We start from the raw sequence: 21776 nt of genomic DNA, 5'->3' as shown, positions 1-21776 counted from the left end.
ACACAAGTACTCACACACACACACACCAGCAATGACACACACACACACACACACACACAAACAGTGAAGACAAACACATGTATAGAAAATAAATTGTTAGCAGGAAGAAACTAAAGTGGTGGACGACCAGAATGATCATGAACATAAAATAATTGTATTTGTATTAATAACAATAATAATAATAATAATAATAATAATCTTTATTATCCATAAAGAAATTCGTCTTACATATTTGTGCATTACACAAAACAAAAAACATTATAACTACAGAAAACCAAAGTGTACATTCACACCAGACTCACTCATAATTTACACGTGACAAAGTTTATATCAGAGTATCCCTATTTAATGATCTGATTGTCAATGGAACAAAAGATTTTTTTTAAACTATACCTTGCCAATGTTAAAGTCATATGTTTCTATGACACTTAGTTAACGAGGGTGTCATCAGGCCAAGCACAACGACCAAACACCATCACTTTTCGCTAACTAAGGGTCAAGTACTGTTTAGAGCTGATTGGTTTCAGAGGCCCCATAAAGATCCCGAAATAAAAAATCAGTCTTCACCAGGAGTCGAACCAGGGAACTCTCGGTTTCTGAGGCCAAGCGCTTTGCCAATCAGCCACCGTGCCTCCATAGAGGTACCCCCGAATCCAAAAAATATTTCATTACTTTAAGAAACAGAAGATCTAATGGGCAGTGTGAAGAAAGTCTCAGACGTGTTCTGGACATCACGAAAATATGCACAAAATGAAAGTTATATAAACTATATAGAACAAACGGCCTATATAGCTATTTGTCACTCCATCCATCTATCTAATCGATATCAAACTTATGCTGTTGTTTAACCGCTCTTGGATGTGTATGTGTGTCTACTGTGCTTAGAAAAACAAAACCTTCTCCACTAAGACAAAAGTCAAGTTAGATCTATTCGGCCTTGAAGTGGGAAATGTCCAACCTTATTAGTGGACGTCCACTGACCATCTCTTTGGAAAACAAAGAATGTATCTTTTTGTCGACTAAGTTGTCTTCTCCTTTATTCGTCTGCTAGAAAGTCACTCTCGAAATCAATGGTTCTTAAACTTTTTAACATTATCTACCCTAAACGTTAACGGTTTACATAACAGCATGGCAAGCCAACGGAACCTCGTAATTTTTAATGTTCATTCAACGAACTTACAATATACACATTTCAAACTCACAATGTACACATTTCAAACTCACAATGTACACATTTCAAACTTACAATATACACTTTTCAAACTTACAATATACACATTTCAAACTCACAATGTACACTTTTCAAACTTACAATATACACATTTCAAACTCACAATGTACGCATTTCAAACTCACATTATACACATTTCAAACTCACAGTGTACACATTTCAAACTCAGAATATACACATTTTAGATTTATAATAAACACATTTTAAACTCATAATGTACGCACAGGGAGCTTAAAATATACATACAATCTAACCCGAAATATGCGTATCTGTACATCCAAACTCAAAAGCCTCACTCATAGTGTACGCAAAGTTGTACGGCTTCAACTACTATCTACAGAAACTATTTACTTTAAAATAATTCCGACAGTTCTGTTTGGTACCACCAGGGTATAATTTTAGAATGGTTGTTCTCCCTACAAGACAAAGAAGGTCAAGCACATATTCAGATCAAGATGTCTACGGCTTAATGAAGTTTATTACAAAGTAGTGTAAGACTTAGAGACTCACAAGATGAGACAGATCGATTGTCTCCTTACCTGAGGGATTCTGAAAAGCTTGAGTAAGTTGGCGACCTGAATGGAGGTTTGGCTTGAAGGGGCGCCGATAACTCCCGATATGACTTTCACCTTGTTTTCTGGAGGTAGCCCATCCTTGCATTTGTACGACGATCCACCTATGTTGGTGATAGATCCTGTAAATAAAATTAAATTTGTTACTTTTTTTGCTAATATTTGACGTATTTGTATGTCATTGGCTTGTTTTTACTTTTACTACTGTGAACCTCCAGGGGAGAATAGAGCCGTAACCACACCTCACCAGCGAACCTGGTTCTGGAAAGCTTTCTTCATCTGCTCGCTTATCATTCCAGTATCCTCTGCTTATCAACGCAGCATATGGATTTTAAGTGTATTGGAAATTTGTATACATGGCGGGAAAAACTATAATTAGCTAGCATTTTTTTTATGGACTAGATCCGATCCGGTGTACAAAATAAAAGTTGTTCATAAGCGATGTTTTTATGTATAAAAATGTTTTGTAAAATGTGTTAAATTTTTTGGATGCTAATTTACTTCCTTGTCTAAACCTCCCGCAGACGACGGGGGATGGCGGCGGGCAGGGTGTGAACCTGGCACCATCGACAAGTCAACGCCCAGGCAGTACATGACACTTTTTATTTGTGTTCTTTTTAGAACTGCAAGATTACATTTTGTAAGCTCTCCCGTTTGTGTCACCAAATTATTGCAGTATAAAGGATGTATTAGACTTTCACTGTAGGACTTACAACTTGCTTATAAACAGCAAAATACATAAAAATACTTTATAAAAAAAAACCAACATCAAAAGCTTAACTTAACTACATCTATTATTTTGGATCAGTCGTGTAATTAAATTTGTAATAAGTAAGAAATAATAGTAAATAAAGGGAAATAATTCTTCTTATACCATCATTTGAGTCGAGTACTATTTCTTTCCCTTAGAAAATGGACTAATCCAGCTTATACCACTACTTCAGTCAAGTATTTCTTTAGCTTGTTTGAGATACCAAACAAAAAAGTTAATTAACTGATAGTTTTTTTTTTTAATTGATTCTAGTAATGTCAGGTTAAAGAAATAATTGTGCACAAAATTCAGCTTGAGCCGAGATTGGGTGTCGAAGAAATAACGTGTACAAACTTTTAGCCAGACAGACAGACATACAGAGTGAATAAATACAAGATTTGTAAACCAATGGGCGACTAATTAGCGGTAGGTAATGAAGGAGATTTGATAACAACTTTTAAATAACAGAATATGAGACACTTAAAAGCAATAGTATTCCACACTATGTGTCTTTAGTCTTTAGTGTATTTGTAGCACTATAGAAGTACATAGAAAGTAAGGGTCCCATTTCATACTTTGCGATGATGTTAAGGTCATATGTTTCTGTGGTCCACTGTTAACGAGGGTGTCATGTGGCCAGAAAAAATGACCAACCGCCTTTACTTTTCCCCCAAACTAATGTTATAATTTAAATTATTGCTCAAGTCATTTTTTATTTCGTTGACTAAAAAGACGGAGAACTTTTACAAAAGCTGCGGGACAAACCTTTGAGACTCAAAGAAAAGCCATTATTGAAGACAGGCACAGAAGAAGGCAAGAAAGCTTAAACAGACCGCTAGTGGACAAAGTTTTTGTGTACACTAGATGCTGGAAAATATGCAGGTCGCGACTGGGTCTGCATAGTTATGTGAATCACTGCGCGCATCCTTAATATTTGGAATCGAAGACATTACCATTAATTGATAAAAATTAAGTTTAGCGTCCTAAACATCGTTTAGTTCAATGAATGTGTCAATCTCCACTATAATGAACTGTGTAGTGCAGTTCATGGCTGGACGTGATTGTGATAATTGCATTCAGAAAGAGGCTCCAGCGTTGATAAAAGTTTGGTTCCTAGACTGAATGAGACAATTTAGTAACTGATTGACTGGTTGATTGATTGGATGATTGACTGATTGATTGATTGGATGATTGACTGGTTGATTGATTGGATGATTGACTGGTTGATTGATTGGATGATTGACTGGTTGATTGATTGGATGATTGACTGGTTGATTGACAGATGAAATGTGAGGATTGTAAAGGACATAAGACTTTAATTTAATTTAGGATGGCTGCCTGGTCGAGCGATATACGCGTTGGACTGTCTTTCAGACTTCTCGATCGTCCCGGGTTCATACCCTGCCCTATGCCATCCCCCGTCGTCCTGCTGGAGGTTTGGACTAGGAAGTAGATTATCTTCAACTCCGAAGGAACATCCCAAAAATTTAAAACATTTTACAAACATTTTACAAAGATCTAAAACAGATTTAAAATAAGCATAGGAACACTTGGATTGTAATTCCATTTTGTTAGCGCTCTTGTAAAAAAAGCTCAGCAATTTAAGGGTTAAAATTGTTTCGAAATGGCTTACAATGATAGACAACTTGTTAATGCCATAATTTGGCCAACTTAAAAGACTAGCTTCAGCACTGTACAGTACTTCCCCTGCGTGAGGAATTATATAGGATCACGTTCACGTGACCACTAAACGTGACACCTTATCTAACCATGGCGAATCTCAACTAGAAGACGTAGGTCAACACAACGCTAATTTGAATCCGATTTAATATTAATGGAAATGTCTTCGATTGCCAAGATTAAAGGAGGAGTGCAGTGATTCAAATGATTACACGCCAATCCAGTTGCGACCTTCACAATATGTGTCATTTAATGTAGACATAGCCGAGTCTGCCGGGGGGTCTATTAAAGTTTTCATTTCACCTTATGCGCCTGTCTTTGGGCAAGGGATTTTCTTTGGATCTCAAATGCGTGTCCCTTGGTCTTAGCGAGAGTTCTCCAAGTGTCTCTTTTAGTGGTCATCTGCTGTCAGGTACTTTCCTTTTTTTCTCAGTGAGAGCAAAATGACGCCTGAGTTGATCTTTAGAGCGCTACCGGGGAGCACTTCTGTTACGCCGTCCTCTTTTAATTTCGCCAAAATAGAAACGCCCTTGACACGCGGTTGTCCTCTATATCGCAAAAGTTTGACCCAGCAAGGGTCCCTTGTGATTATATATGCCCAACCTGTGACCGCAGCTGTGTACCAAGGATTGGCCTCTTTAGTCACACAAGAAGTTGCAAAGGGATAAGATCACCTCTCGAGACGTAAAATGCCACAGTTTGACCCCAGCGCAGCTGTCAAATGGTATGAACTATGTACATCTCTGCTGAATACACAGGGCTCAAGCAGAACATGATAAGTTGTTAAGGTAGGCCTATTCCTGCCAGTGTATGCTTTTATAAAGCAGTGATTCCCAGCACACTATGGTAGGGCTCCAGAACGCTGCTGTATAGAAGGCATCCTCGTACAATCATTCCTAGTTCAACAATTGTGGTGAGAGTTTTTATTTTTGGAATCATTGGGGTGGGGGGAAATGTAACTGCTTCAATTAGTTCAAAGGAATGTATTAAAAGAGGTTTTGTCAAAAGACAGAGAGGAATGGAGAAAGACGGTCGACATATCTTGTATGGTGCCCCAACGGTTCAACAACCTAAAGGATAGGTAAAGGCAGTGCTTTTTTGTGACGGTACGCACCGGTACAACGTACCGGCACATTTTTCTACGTGGGGAAAACATATTAAGTTTCTTGTATGTTAACGTTTATTATTAATTTATTAGTAGTTAAAAGTTAGACAATCAATCACTGAGTACTTGCAACTAATCATTGAGTACTGGCACTTATATATAGAAAGGTAAAGCACTGGGGTTAAAGGTAATGTAAAAAAGGTAAAAATGTATTGATTTATTTATAGGTTTCAGACTTCCTGAATAAATGAAGATTTTTACATCCAAGCTCAAACCTCCAGCACGATAGCGGTCAGGGTTTAAACTCGGGACCGTCGTAATGACAGCATAAAGCGATACCACAAGACTATCACATTTTAATAATATATATATTTTTTTGCTTGTTTATCTAATTAATCTGTAATTGTTCTACATTTTTTCGAATCAAGTGTTTCAAACTAAAACCCACCTCTAAATAACTTTCGATGAATTCAGTTATAAACTTAGCGAAGCGTGTGAAAATCTCAGCGTACATAAAGGGAAACAAATCAATGTTCATATTTTCGGAAGATCAAAACATTATCTTCTCTTGTCATCATCGCTTCAATGATTCTCATCAATATTCCTAATGACTTCATGACGGTAGCTTTACGAACATAATTTCATTTCATCAAGACTTTATTCAAAACTTGAGAGTGTACAGTAAACTTTCTAAAATGTGTATTTCTTCACGAATTATTTCAAACTTGTTTGCACTTTAAATTCTTGAGGAGTCGCTTCATTCTTTCATGTCCATTTAACTTTACCTCTAAGGAACAAAATAATATTTCTATAGTTAATATTAGTTCATTTATTACCGGACGCAACAGGATGAGTCAACATATGTTCCGGAATCTTAAAGTCGGGACGAGCGAAACCTGCCCTTGTGGAGCATCACCAGAGAATGCTGACCATGTCCTTCAAAGCTGCATACTATATCAAGAGGCCCCGAACAAGACTCTGGCCCAAAAACCTTCCTATAGAACAAAAACTATACGGAGAACTGGCTGATCTGGAAACCACTGCGCAGTTCAACTCCGATATAGGATTTGAACCCTCCGACATGCAAAATGAGAAGGAGAAGTCTTTCTACTACGTATACATCCAAAATAAGATTTCAATATCTCATCAATATCTCATCAATATCTCATCATATCTCATCAATATCTCATCAATATCTCATCAATATCTCATCAATATCTCATCATATCTCATCAATATCTCATCATATCTCATCATATCTCATCAATATCTCATCAATATCTCATCAATATCTCATCAATATCTCATCATATCTCATCAATATCTCATCAATATCTCATCAATATCTCATCAATATCTCATCATATCTCATCAATATCTCATCATATCTCATCAATATCTCATCATATCTCATCAATATCTCATCAATATCTCATCAATATCTCATCAATATCTCATCATATCTCATCATATCTCATCAATATCTCATCAATATCTCATCAATATCTCATCAATATCTCATCATATCTCATCAATATCTCATCAATATCTCATCAATATCTCATCAATATCTCATCAATATCTCATCATATCTCATCAATATCTCATCAATATCTCATCAATATCTCATCATATCTCATCAATATCTCATCATATCTCATCAATATCTCATCAATATCTCATCATATCTCATCAATATCTCATCAATATCTCATCATATCTCATCAATATCTCATCATATCTCATCAATATCTCATCAGTATCTCATCATATCTTATCAATATCTCATCAATATCTCATCAATATCTCATCAATATCTCATCATATCTCATCATATCTCATCAATATCTCATCAATATCTCATCAATATCTCATCAATATCTCATCATATCTCATCAATATCTCATCAATATCTCATCAATATCTCATCATATCTCATCAATATCTCATCAATATCTCATCAATATCTCATCAATATCTCATCAATATCTCATCATATCTCATCAATATCTCATCAATATCTCATCATATCTCATCAATATCTCATCATATCTCATCAATATCTCATCAATATCTCATCATATCTTATCAATATCTCATCAATATCTCATCAATATCTCATCAATATCTCATCAATATCTCATCATATCTCATCAATATCTCATCAATATATCATCAATATCTCATCAATATCTCATCAATATCTCATCATATCTCATCAATATCTCATCAATATCTCATCATATCTCATCAATATCTCATCAATATCTCATCAATATCTCATCAATATCTCATCATATATCTCATCAATATCTCATCAATATCTCATCAATATCTCATCAATATCTCATCATATATCTCATCAATATCTCATCATATATCTCATCAATATCTCATCAATATCTCATCAATATCCTTTGAAGACTGGGATTTGTATTTCGGGATCCTTGGGCGCCATTGAGTCTACGAAGCTCTAATGGGTAGCTGACATCAGTTGGGGAAAAAGTAAAGGCGGTTTGACGTTGTGCTGGCCACATGACACCCTCGTTAACCGTTGGCCACAGAACATAGAACACAAGGTCTGAAAGGGGAAACTTTACTTTGTTAATGCAGTAGATCTTCTGGTCTTCCTCAAGCGAAAAAAAAAAACTATCACAGTTATCATGTTTGATATTAAAAATTAAGACTGAGGTGTTGGGTCTAAATTAATTATTTTTGAGGAAGAATGCCCAGAATGCATTTTTCGTAATTAGATGTATTAGCAGAGGAGGCGCGGTGGCTGAGTGCTAACATGCTTGGCCTCCAAACCAGGGGCCCCGAGTTCAAAACCTGATGAAGACTAGGATTTTTTATTTCTGGATCTTTTGGGCGCCTCTGAGTCCACCCAACTCAAATGACAGTAGGCGATTAGTCTTTGTGTCGACCACATGACACCCTCGTTAACTTTGGTCCACAGTAACAGAGGACCTATACATCATCAGTCTTATAGATCGCAAGGTCTGAAAAGGGAACTTTCCATTTTCAAACTTTTTAAAATTTACTTTTTTACTTGGAAGTATTTAACGAATGGTTTCAAGTCTGAAGATTGAGGGCGAGTGCAGTATTTTACGTGAAGACACGAACCCAAATTTCGACCTACATAATTTTCAAAGTCAGATGCAGGCCGAGACCAATCTCTGCAGTAGGCCTCAACACTGACCTGCCAAGTCGCAACCTGTGGGCAGTGACCAACAGCTGCTTGCCGCTAATACTGGGAAGTGTGGTCGAGAGGCCAAGTGCGCTTGAACTTGGCTTGGCTTGGCTACCTAGAAGGGGGCTCGAGGTTCGACACCCGATTCGGGGAGAGTTGTGTTTACTGAGCGCCTAAAGGCAGCACGGAAAACCAACTCCTAGATACCCCCTCCCCCCCACTGGTCCACAAATGAGATTGGACCAAAGCGCTCTGAACATGCTATAAGCATGAAAGTAGCGCTATATAAAAGCTATAATAATAATAATAATAGGTTTGATAGTTTGGGGTCTATTTAAATTCTTGTGTTTGCCATTTGCTCCATTACAAGTGTAGGTACAAGTAATCGCTCATTCTTTTCATCTTATAGTCATAAAATTGGAAGTACTCGACCTGGTCAATGGATTCTGTTCGGTGACGGCCTGATCCAGTTCTACGCTATGAAATATGGACATGTGAATCTATTACAAATGGGTGGAAACTCGGGACAAAAGTAAAAACTGTTTGAGAATCACGGATCTTGAATTTTAAGAATATTTTATTTTCCGAAAATGCTTTAATTTCTGAAAGACTTTTGTTCCCTGGGAATCCCAAAACCTGAAACTTTTGCCTAGAACGTGACTGAGAAACCAATAAAAGTCAACTAATTAGATCTACAATACTAAAGTCACGCTTTATTGCTAATTTCAACGCTCATAATTGTCCAACGTTAAGAAGACTTAAATTTTAAAAATATACTCTCTAATTGTTTTCTTTGGCGAATGTATGCTGATATAGCGACAGAGTATATATGTACACTTTGGTTTCTTATAGTTATAATGTATTTTGTTTGGTGTAATGCACAAATTGTAAGACAAATTTACATACGGACAATAAAGAGTATTATTATTATATATAGTGGTTGAGTGTTGATACAATGACTGAGTGTTGATGAAATGGTAGAGTGTTGATACAATGGCCGTGTTAATGCAATGGTTGAGTGTTGATGTCGAAACTGTGGCTAAGTGTTGATGCGAAGGTTGATAGTTTACACAATGGCTGAGTGTTGATAGAATGGATGAGTGTTGATACAGTGGCCTGGCTAATTAAAATCGTTTCTCAAGATAATGTTACATTTTCAACCTGGTCAAGTTATAGGTCGAAGTCTAAAAAAAAACAACATCAGGTCGAATCGCGATCTTCGATAATTTCTCACGACTTCGTTCTTTGTGTGTGTGTGTGTGTGTGTGGCACTCCATTTCTCACTTTCTATTATCTTTCCATTTCCCCCACCTCCCACCCCCAACCCTCAAGTCTTCTCTCCCTTAATGATTTCCACTCTAATGAGTCTCCCTCGCACTATTTCTCTAGTCTTTACTCACGCGTTTATTAGCTTTTATTCATGACACTCTACACCTCTTCCAATTCATTCTTTCCTTGTTTTTTTACTCACACACACACACACACACACACACGTATAGTGAAACGCACATAAAAGGTACCTTTCTCTTATCTTCTCTCTTTTATTGTCTCTTTCTCTCTCTTATTGACTATCTCTCTTTCTTTTACACACTATCTTATTTCTCTTACACACACACACACACCCTCTCTCCAGCTATTTCATTAAATTGTTGAACTTTTTCTTTCACCCTCTCAATATTTCCTTTTTTTTCGTCCTTCCCTCCAGTTTGTATATCACCTTGTCTCTTTCCTTAACCAATCTCTCTCTCTCTCTCTCTCTCTCCTCTTCTCTCTCCCTATTAAATCAATACACTGGCCAATAGAAAACACTCACTTGAGATCTTGTCTTCTTTGACCTTCTTACTTTGCACGCGCGTCGCTCGTCTATCTCTCACTGTCTCTCTCCCTCTCTCTCCCTCTCTCCCTCTCTGTCTCTCTCTCTGTCTCTCTCTCTCCCTACTATCCGACACTCTATTCTCTCTCCTTACAGTGTTAATGTTTTGCACCAATATTTATTATCCAGCTTTCAATATTGACAAGAATTTAACTTCGACCTAGACACCAGAAATACCCCAAGAGGACCTCACAGAGACACAAGTCTTTTTAAGGACTCGCTAGAATGGGATTCTAGTATGCGGCCTTCCAGTATCTACAAAGAAGATGCATTAGTAGCAGAGATATTGTAACAAAGATTATATCATGTTTTCAGCTATAAAAACAGGCTAAAAAATCTAACAAGTAAATAAAATTCTCCACAGACTGTAAGATTTATTTAAAAAAATAAAATACGTTTTTTTTTTTGTTGTTTTTTTACATATTAAAGATAATGGTTTTATTTAGCATGCTTTTGTATAGGCCACTTTCATGCTAATAGCATGCTCAGAACGCTACGAATCAGATGGGGAAGGGGGCATTGGGGAGAAGGTTACCGCGCTGCCTTTAGGCGCTCATCAAACGCAACTCTGCTCGAGCCGGTATTGGAACTCAAGCTCCTCTCGTATGTAACCAAGTGGTTTCTGCCACTCAGCCTCAGATCCCATAAAATCTTCAGAGATGAAGATGACTACTACCTTGTCCGAATGTCCGGCAATGACGTCACAGTAGGGTCGAAGCGCAAGGTTTGAACCCGTCGAGATAACAGTCCAGAGCGCTGTTGGGCGCTTCCGCGCTGTGTCTTATGCAGATGAGTCAAACAGAGGTAACACTCAAATAACGAAATCAAATACCACAGGCGAAAGGCCAAGAATAGAAGTGAGTCGACGCTGATAGTGAATGTCGAACAAGAAGTTTAATAATAATGAAGGGAACTGTCGAATGTCGTCAAACTAAATCTCTACGTCCTTAAAGCTGCCTCTTTCTAAAGCCTTCAAAATGAGTCTGTTTACATTTCACTATTCTTCATCAAATCCTAGTCATTGTTTGTAGTAGTAGCGTCACTGTTTGTAGTAGTAGCGTCACTGTTTGTAGTAGTAGCGTCACTGTTTGTAGTAGTAGCTTCACTGTTTGTAGTAGTAGCATCACTGTTTGTAGTAGAAGCTTCACTGTTTGTAGTAGTAGCTTCACTGTTTGTAGTAGTAGCGTCATTGTCTCGAAGTAGTAGCGTCATTGTTTGTAGTAGTAGCGTCATTAACTCTAAGTAGTAGCGTCATTGTTTGTAGTAGTAGCGTCACTGTTTGTAGTAGTAGCGTCACTGTTTGTAGTAGTAGCGTCACTGTTTGTAGTAGTAGCGTCACTGTTTGTAGTAGTAGCGTCACTGTTTGTAGTAGTAGCTTCACTGTTTGTAGTAGTAGCTTCACTGTTTGTAGTAGTAGCGTCACTGTTTGTAGTAGTAGCGTCACTGTTTGTAGTAGTAGCGTCACTGTTTGTAGTAGTAGCGTCACTGTTTGTAGTAGTAGCTTCACTGTTTGTAGTAGTAGCTTCACTGTTTGTAGTAGTAGCTTCACTGTTTGTAGTAGTAGCGTCATTGTCTCGAAGTAGTAGCGTCATTGTTTGTAGTAGTAGCGTCATTAACTCTAAGTAGTAGCGTCATTGTTTGTAGTAGTAGCGTCACTGTTTGTAGTAGTAGCGTCACTGTTTGTAGTAGTAGCGTCACTGTTTGTAGTAGTAGCGTCACTGTTTGTAGTGGTAGCTTCACTGTTTGTAGTAGTAGCGTCATTGTTTGTAGTGGTAGCGTCATTGTCTCTAAGTCAAAACATTTCTCTTCTATGAAATGAATAATTAATTCCTAATCATTCCATAACAACACTTACTACACAATCAGGAATACAAGAAATTACTTATCATCAAGTGACACCAGTGGCGTAGCACGTTACCCGTGGGCCCGGGTTCAAAACTATTTTTTTTGGGGGGGGCCTCCCCTCCACCCATAAGATTAATTTAGTGCGTGATACAAAAATCGAGTAGTCCGTATATTGAACAAAAGAAATTCCAATGCGAGTAGTTTTAAATCAGCTTTTACAAAAGTGCGAGGTTTCATCCCCATGGGATTATGTGGGCCTCGGCCTCAATAGGGCCCAAGCCATGGGCTCAAAACGAAACCCCCTACATGTTGTAAGCACTGGCTGTGGGCACCTAATGGTCGTAGGTCCGGGCTCATTGAACACTGCCGTGTATTTATGTGTCGTGTTGTGTGTCAAAATGTCTTGGCGTCCAGACGCCACTGGCTTTGGGCACCTAATGGTCGAAGACCCGGGTTTATTGAACACTGCTGTGTATTTATGTTTCTCGTTGTGTGTTGTGAACTGATCTGTTCTTGTGTGTCAAAATGTCTTGGAGCCCAGGTCAGGTTTGTGTGTGTGTGTGTGTGTTTGTGTGTCTGTCTGTGTGTGTGTGTGTGCGTGCGTGCGTGTGTGTGTGTGTGTGTGTACTGTGTTATCGTGACCTTTTTTTATCATTCTTGTCCAATAAAGCCTAGAATGTCTTCTTGTAATGTTGTATTAGGTTACTACAAACCCCTTTTGCGCCATGGATGCTACGCTGGTGGTCGACACAAGGACTGACCACTTAAGTTCGCAGTGATGACACAAAAATAAAGGCACATTCCTCGTTCCATATGCTAGGACAAATTTGTACAAATACTCCTTCTTCCCTAGTGCTATTAGAGCATGGAAAGGGTTGCCTGAGCTAGCCAGGGAAACCAGTGACTTGGCAGAGTTTAAGTCATTGGTTAATATGCATGACTAAATTCATGACGCGTAGGACGTAATCATCTTCTTTTTTGAAGTAACGTCTGTATTATATAAGATAAGTTAAGTTAAGATAAGATAAGATAAGCCAATCTTCTTCTTTCTCTTTCTTCTCTGTGTTTTGTTTTCTTTTTAATAATTCCATTTAAAGCGAGGATTGGACTTTGCAGTCATCTTCAAGTTCATAGGACAGGAGAGAACTGTGCCTTATCTTCGATCACAAAGGAGCTATACTATTCCCTTAAATCCCCAATCTACAACAGAGGAAACCGCGTCTCCTACAAAAAAAATTTCTGAAAAGGAATGGGCTATGTTTAAATCTGAGAAGACTTTCAATGGAAAAGAACTAGGGACATGGTGGTCCTCTACGGATGATGCGACGGTGCTGAGTTCAAAACCGTGTGTTTCAGAAGTTGGCATTGCGGAATAAACTGACCACATTAAATTGGTTCACGTCCTATTCAACACATTCAACAGGAAAATGGTGGGGACGTTTAGGACGATTGCTTAGGATCAATTCGACTTATCTCCCACTGAATAAGTCAGTCAACTTTTTTATTACAAATTAATTTATTTCTTATAGTTTGTGAAAGATAATAATTTTATCTTTAGGTACTACTAGTTTTTAAAAAAACTATGTAGAAGTCCTGCGAATTATGATAACTTACAAAAAAAAACGCCCATAAAAGAGGCAAGATGGCCCATAAAAGAGGCACATAAAGCCCAAAAAAGAGGCAAAGAAAAGAGGCCCAAGGATTCCTATGATGATAAAGCTAAAACTGAATAGCGCAAATTCTGAAAAAGTCCTGCAGGCTGTGAAAATTGCTTAACCTAATAGAGTGTTAGTTCATCAACTGCTCGAGCAGCTCCAGAGGTTCCCAGTGATTTCTATTTAACTGGCTTTAAGATAATTAAGTAGTTTAGAATTATTTTAATGTCTTATCTGGAGTATTCATTTTTCAATATAAGATCAATAAATAAAATTACTTTACTTAAAAAGGAGTACTTAGGTTGTGTGTCTTCTCTCAAATATCCACATTCCTTGTTAGTAAATGGGACATAAGTAATGAACCACTAATAGTGTAACAGTATTCACAAAAAAAAAAGATGAAAAAATTTAAAATATGTTGTTATGATCAATCGGTATATAAGAATAGAGATGTAACCCATTTTCCTGAGGGTAAAATTGTAGTTTGACTTCGCAATATTCGCCCAGCAATGTACATCAAAAAACTTTTATTGACGAAGGCTGCTACCGCGGAATTCCTTATCGCTTTATTTTATTGCCCTTTTTGTTGTGTATAAGATATTGATATAAACACACTTATAGTGAATAAAGTGGGGAAAAAAACAATCATTATATTTTTTTCTATAATAAAGTATTGAAACATAAATGACTAATTCTGATTCAAAAATAAAAAGGAAAAAAAAAAGGACTTTTGGTGGATATTATATAGAGTTGACAAACCTAGGAAAAGATAACCCATGAAGATGAAGTTGAGGAAATTAAGAGTTGTCTCATTAGTCAAGTTTATTTCTTCCCGGCTTTTGCGTCATTCACTAGCAAAGAAACGAAAAATCTGGACTTTTAAGTGTCCAGATTGAGCAGCACGATAGACTTAAGAATTATTTTTTTTATTTCTTTTGTCTTCCATGGTCGAATGCATAATTATTATATACCTAGTACTTTCGGTGGTCACGAAGGTATAGGATTCGAACCCATCCCTCTGGCATTTCCCAGTCGTCAAGTGGGAGGTTTGGGTTTGACTGTAATTATCTTCAGATCAGGAAGGTTTATCCAAAACATGCCAAACATTTTACAAACAATTCAAATATCCCAAGTCTGCATCGGGATTTTGAACTCTAGCCGCCTCAGTTAGCCAAGCTGTTTATGCCACTCAGCCACACATCCCACACAGCAATGTACTGTACACACACACAAACACATACAATAGACTGCAATAATCGAGCTCATTTCTCCCTTTTGAAAACAAACCCCCTCAACCCCTTTTAGTTCCGACCATCAAGTCTGGTGATCTTTAAAGTGACTATTTTTGAATCGCTCTGAGACATGACATTGTTTGAGATCGGAGTCAAACGATTTCCTCATCAGAGTTCATTCAGTCTCATTTTGGATCCTGTTGATAAAAAATATTTTTTTTTTAAATTGTTTTCTTTCTTTAAACATTCGAAATTTAAAAGTTTTCCTCTCAGGTAGAGTTTCAACTGACCAAGTACTTTTTGTTATGTACTCTATTGATATGGACATTTTCTTAAAATGCGTTCGCGATTCATTAACTCTTTCTCTCCGTAATTATTTCCAGCGTTCCGATGGTATTGCCATTTTGCTAATTTTGTATTTCACTCTCCTGTTCAGTTTAAACTTCAATAACGTTTTTCTTTGTTATCAGACAATGTTGTATATGGTAATTAACTTGTCTGTTTGGTATCGAAGAAAAGAAAGAAATCGTACTTGACGAATGTGGTGGTATAAGCTGAATTTGTCCCCTTTTACAGACTTGAGCCCTGAGTAAACAAGTTTTTTTTATGCATTTAAAAGGCGATGGTCACATTGACATGATTCCTCTACTTCCACCTCCCCGCCCCCTATCTCAACTTGTCCAGACAACTGATAGGATCGTAGTGCGTTGAGAAAGCATGAAATTGCGCTAAACAAAAAAACAATGAGTAACAAGGTTACAAGGTCAGTTTGCGTGGAAACGCCAACTCAAAAACCGGTCCCTGCGTTAGTACACTACTGATGATAGAAGTACTTTTGCGTTGTATCACCAGAAAGCTAGACCAACGTACCAATGTTGAAGTGTAGCTTAACTTTGACACAAATCTTGATAACGGCTTTGTGGAAGAAAAAAAGACTAAAAAAAAAACTTGAACTTTTTATACAAATATTTCAGCCTTCCATTTCAAAGTAGATCTATATAGAAGCACGCATGAAATAACAAGAACTGAAGTGTTTAAACTCAACACGTCGCCTCACTTCCAGCTTACTCCACGGACATACAATATACACACGTGGTACTGTCGTCTGCCTGTGCTTATCCTTTCTACACGTAGTACTGTCGTCTGCCTTTCTTTATCCTTTCTACACGTGGTCCTGTAGTCTGCCTGTCTTTATCCTTTCTACACGTAGTCCTGTTTCCCGTCTGTATGTCCTTATCCTTTCTACACGTGGTCCTGTAGTCTGCCTGTCCTTATCCTTTCTACACGTAGTCCTGTAGTCTGCCTGTCTTTATCCTTTCTACACGTAGTCCTGTCTCCCATCTGTCAATCCTTATCCTTTCTAAACCTTTTTACCTTTTCATACCCGACAATCTTGCTCCAAAATTAGGTCAGAAACTAAACTCATACTCACACTCCATAGCAGCTACTAAACGTCGACTTGGTTTATAATAATGAACCCACTACCCAAGACTTAACTAAGCCCATCCTATTCCTATCCCCCCTACGCAAACACACACAAACACACACAAACACATACGCTGATACAGACAGGCTGCTAAGCATTTGCGAGCACCGCCCTAACAGAGCAGGCCATCAAATATTCCAGTTAATATCCTCGACAAGAAAATACCAAAAGGATTATTTATTCTTGCAAACCCCCCAACGAGTCCACTGTGGTCCATTCATCCCCCCCCCCCAACGAGTCCACTGTGGTCCATTCATGTGTGATTGATCGCGCTTAGATCAGGATGGCCCCAGGGTCAACATTGAAATATTTTCAATCTGATCTGGAATACAACCCGAGCCGCAAAAATACGCGAGAGTTTATCAGCCAGCAAGAGATTTGAGTTTAAGAGTATGAAGATATTCTGAACAAAGTGGCCAGAGATAAGGCTGAACATGATCTTTAGTTTTAAAACATGAACATGAGATCTTTAAATCTCAACTGTTATTATCATAGACTGTAATGTTAAACAAGCAATAGGAACAGAGAAAGATGGTCAAAAGATTTTGTGGGGGGCACCAATGGTCTAGCAGACTAAGGGATAGGTCAAGGTGAAGGTTGTTGCTAGTGCGTGCCTTTTTTGTGTAAGCATGTGTTTGTAAGTTTTTGTGTGCGTGTTTGTTTGTGTACGCTTCTGAGTGTGTTTGTGTATGTGTGTACTTGTGTGATGGTGTGTGTTTGTGCGTGTGTGTGTGTGTGTGTGTTATGTGCATCTTATATCATTAGTACGTAATCATCCCAATGACATATATTTGGAGGGCTACTCTTTAAAATTCCTTGCGACAAAAAAACAAAACAAAACAAAAACACATAGGCCTTAGGAAAATGTTTAATGATTAAAAATTTTCTGATTCAAACTTTTTTTTTTGAAAGACCTAACAATTTATGAATGGGATGGCAAGTCGTCAATCTCGACTGTTCAGGTCTGACTATCACAATCATCTGCTGGCTCTGAATAACATCATCGTATAGACAGCTTCATCTATTATACATAGAAATCTATTTAACTAGGAAATTAAAATGAAGAAAGAGAGAGAGAGAGAGAGAGAGAGAGAAAGAAAGAGAGAGAGAGAGAGAGAGAGAAAGAAAGAGAGAGAGAGAGAGAGAGAAGGAGAGTTGGTAAAGGAGAAAGGACGAATAGATTCATACATACAGACACAAAAAATGTTTTAGTTTAATTTAAAACGTTTGTGGAAGGTCAACATAACTTTCGTTTTAGAGTACGCTTTAACCCAGCGGTTCTCAAATTTTTTTAGTTCTGCGAACCCTTTTTACAATTTCCCACTATGCGGCGACCCCGACCGTGAAATCATGTTTTTACTATCACGAAACACTAAATATTTCTGCGTGCATCTAAATAACAAATAAATGAAATTATGTCTTCATTAAATACATTTATCTACTTTTATATCACGTGATCACCATATCTTTGATACTTACGTGACAATTTGAAAGCACCAGGTAGAAAGGTAAACAGCTAAAGCAACTGTATTCTACTTTTCTGCAAAATTGTGGCGCCGGTTAGTGAAAAAAATATATTAAAGTCATTGTGAAGGCTGTGCTTATTTTGGTTTCAGCAGATCAGAGATTTTAAGACAATCTTTACACGATCAGAATGAATGTCATCTTCTGCATCTAGTTTACTTTTGTATTGAACAAGTTGGGAAATCCTGTTTCGCAAAGATATCTATATTATAAAGTAGAATGTGAGGTGTATGTATGTATGTTACTTATAGACATCAAAACCGCTTGACCAATCTTGATAAAACTAGGCAGGAATGTTCCTTGTGTACTTACTTAGACCGTAGTGTATGTATTGTAGCCCTAAAACAAACTTAAGACCCTCAAAAAAAAAAATAAAGTTGTCCGACTCTATTAAAGCTATAGTATTTTATGGATCGAGGCCATGGTTAACAATGTTGACATGAGAAAAGATCGAAAGGATTTAGACCTAGATCTAATTTTAGAAATACTTTTTGCGCACATAGTTTTTTACTTTGACACATGAAAATACAAAAGAAGATCAATTGATTTCATTATATAATAAAATTAACCTTCAATTTTGTGTTTCAAAAGCATTTTTTTACATAAATTAGTTCCTGATATTCGTTTTTAATAGATATGAATGTATCGGCTTCGGGTAAACCCATTTTTGGCAAAACTAATTTTATTTTCGTAGCGAAAGAGAAAAAAACTTGAAAGGATCATTATCTACGTTTAACATACATCTAAATCCAATCCACTAGATTAGTAAACACAAACTTAGACCCGCAGGCCGCGGGTAATGTCAGGCTAGTGTTTTTATAAAATGAGCTGATTTAAGATGAAAAAATTGTCAAACAGGGTGGGGTTGGGGGGAGGGGGGTATTTTCTGTAGTTCACTTTCATCTTGATAAAATGTCTCCAACTTTTGGTTTTATTTTCTAAATAAAAACAGTTATAAGAATTAAACCTTGTTCGTACGACACAACGAAGTCATCTGCCAAAATTAAGAAAAGACTAAATGTGGCTCAACAAAAAATGGCTGAGACGGATTTTGGGAGTCAGTTACACAGATCGGGTCTCAAACAACTAAATCCTACGCCAAACTGGGAGTCGAACACTTAGTGAGGTTGTGACTGAGCGTCGCATGAGGTTGGCGGGACATGTTCTACGTCAAAATGAACTACGCAGCATACCAAGAGTTGCGATGACATGGAGGCCAATACGAGGAAAGCGCAAACAGGGACGTCCTCGTATAACTTGGCGCCACACCTTCATGGAGGACCTCAAAACAGAGAACACCAGGTGGGAGGAGGCTTCAGACATTGCAAATGACGTATCTTTAAGGAGACAGCTTGCTGCCCAATGCGCCGAACGGCGCGGGAGGACCTAAGTCTAGGTCTAAGTGCATGACACAATCAGTATAAAGTTCTCAAACATAATACAGTAATCGATCTATATATGAACAATATTTGATCTATATATGAACAATATTTGATCTATATATGAACTATATTTGATCTATATATGAACTATATTTGATCTATATATATAACTATATTTGATCTATATATGAACTATATTTGATCTATATCTGATCTATATTTGATCTATATATGAACTATATTTGATCTATATCTGATCTATATTTGAACTATATATGATCTATATTTGATCTATATCTTATCTATATTTGAACTATATATGATCTATATTTGATCTATATCTGATCTATATTTGAACTATATATGAACTATATTTGATCTATATCTGATCTATATTTGAACTATATATGAACTATATTTGATCTATATCTGATCTATATTTGAACTATATATGAACTATATGTTTGCATTATATATGAACTACATTTCTTTAGGATATCTGAAATATCCTAGGTTAACTATTTAGGCCTAGTAATCTATTTATCTGTATGGATGTGTAATAATAATAATATTAATAAGGCTTGTCTTCGAGTCCGAAGATTAACGAGGATGGCTACGCAGCCCCAGCTGTGACCTACATATTTTGCCACATGCAGAGCAAGCATAACCACGGATGTGTAAGTCGAAGTCTAAATGCCTTACCATTTCAGTTTTAATTTCATACAAACATGATTTCCTTCTTAAGGGGCGGTAATCGCAATATCTCTCAAAAATAATCTTGAAACATAGGGGCCTATTACACTTTAAAAACAAAAATCATTGACATAATAAGTGTTAGAATTCTAAAAAAACAAAATCTACCAACACAATATCTGTATTTTTAAAAGTTCATCATATAAAAAAATGTTTTAATCATATAATCATCAGAGATAGAACAGCAGGGGGGCACAACTAGTCGCGACACGAGTCACATTGCTGTACTCTGCCATACCCCATGACGTCCCTTGGACGACGTTCAACTTGAATATTACCTCGGCACGTTCTGATGTAATTCTAGAAACTAATTACAGAACATGTCTCAGTAGACTTTAGCGCCGTCCAAGAGTCTGCCGGATTAGTCTGATAGTTTTTCTTAGATAAGAGACCTAGCCTGATAGTTTTCTTAGATAAGTGACCTATGTATCTTCTATCTTGTGTGTGGTCTAGAAGTGCAATCAAGTGTTGTGGAGTGTTGGTGTGTGATTTAGTTTGATTCACTTTCACCTGTCCGTAGTCTGCTGAACCTTTAAGGCAACACGCATGATCTGTCCACCGTCTTTCTCCATTCCTCTCTATTGTAATTTCTGAATAGTAAGACATGATAAGTTACATTTAATTGTTTCCATAGTAACGAAGACAGTATATTTAAAAGATAAAACGGAAACAGGTTTTGAAAATCAACGTACGAAAGACGAAGAGACTGCTAGTAGCAACTAGAGCTGACGTCGACTGTGCCCTTATAAGCGGCCCCCGAAAGGGGAAAAGACACTATTAGTTTTGTGCAAAATGTCTGTCCGTCCCGTTTAGATCTCGTAAACTAGAAAAGATCCGACATCACAATATTTTAGACCATTCAAAGTTCTGATGCAACGGCTACCTTTTTTTCTGGAATCGAAAAATCTCATTTTTAAAATCAGTTATGCAAGCAGTTTTTTAAAGAGAAAAAGCAAATTAGTATGCATTATATGTTAGACCTAAATTAAAACGAATAGTAATCTTGTAAACTTCATTTTACTAAATACATTTATGTTGACGATACTGCATTTTGCATTCTTCTTTTGAGCATTCGAATAAGAGATTGAGCCTTTTCAAAACAATTACATCAATAATAAGACTTCAGTTAGGCCAGGGGAGGCGCGGTAGTTGAGCGATAAAAGCGCTTGGCTTCCGAACCGGGGGCCCCGGGTTCGTATCCTGGTGAAGACTGGGATTTTCAACTTCGGAATCCTTAGGCGCCTCTGAGTCCACCCAGCTCCAATGGGTACCTGAGATTAGTTGGGGAAAAGTAAAGGCGGTTGGTCGTTGTGCTGGCTACTTGACACCCTCGTTAACCGTAGGCCACAAAAACAGATGAACTTAACATCATCTGCCCTATAGACCACAAGGTCTGAAAGGGGAACTAGTTAGGCCAGGTTCACATCTAACTTTGCATTCACTTGCACCTATCCTTTGATCTGCGGGACCGTTGGGGCACCACACAAGATCTATCAA

At 37.4% G+C, this 21776-nt stretch overlaps 1 protein-coding gene across 1 annotated transcript in view; it reads right to left on the bottom strand.

Moving 5' to 3' along the window:
- Nucleotides 1-21776, bottom strand: part of LOC106059672 (metabotropic glutamate receptor 3-like) — a 311145-nt gene that overhangs the window by 176269 nt on the left and 113100 nt on the right. The window contains exon 2 of the mRNA XM_056009168.1: nucleotides 1771-1925. Coding sequence (XP_055865143.1) covers nucleotides 1771-1925 — 155 coding nt within the window. The remainder of the gene's footprint in view (nucleotides 1-1770; nucleotides 1926-21776) is intronic.

This window comes from Biomphalaria glabrata, chromosome 13 (assembly GCF_947242115.1).
Source record: "Biomphalaria glabrata chromosome 13, xgBioGlab47.1, whole genome shotgun sequence".
Lineage (NCBI taxonomy): Eukaryota > Metazoa > Mollusca > Gastropoda > Planorbidae > Biomphalaria > Biomphalaria glabrata.
This window is presented reverse-complemented; position numbering and strand designations above follow the sequence as displayed.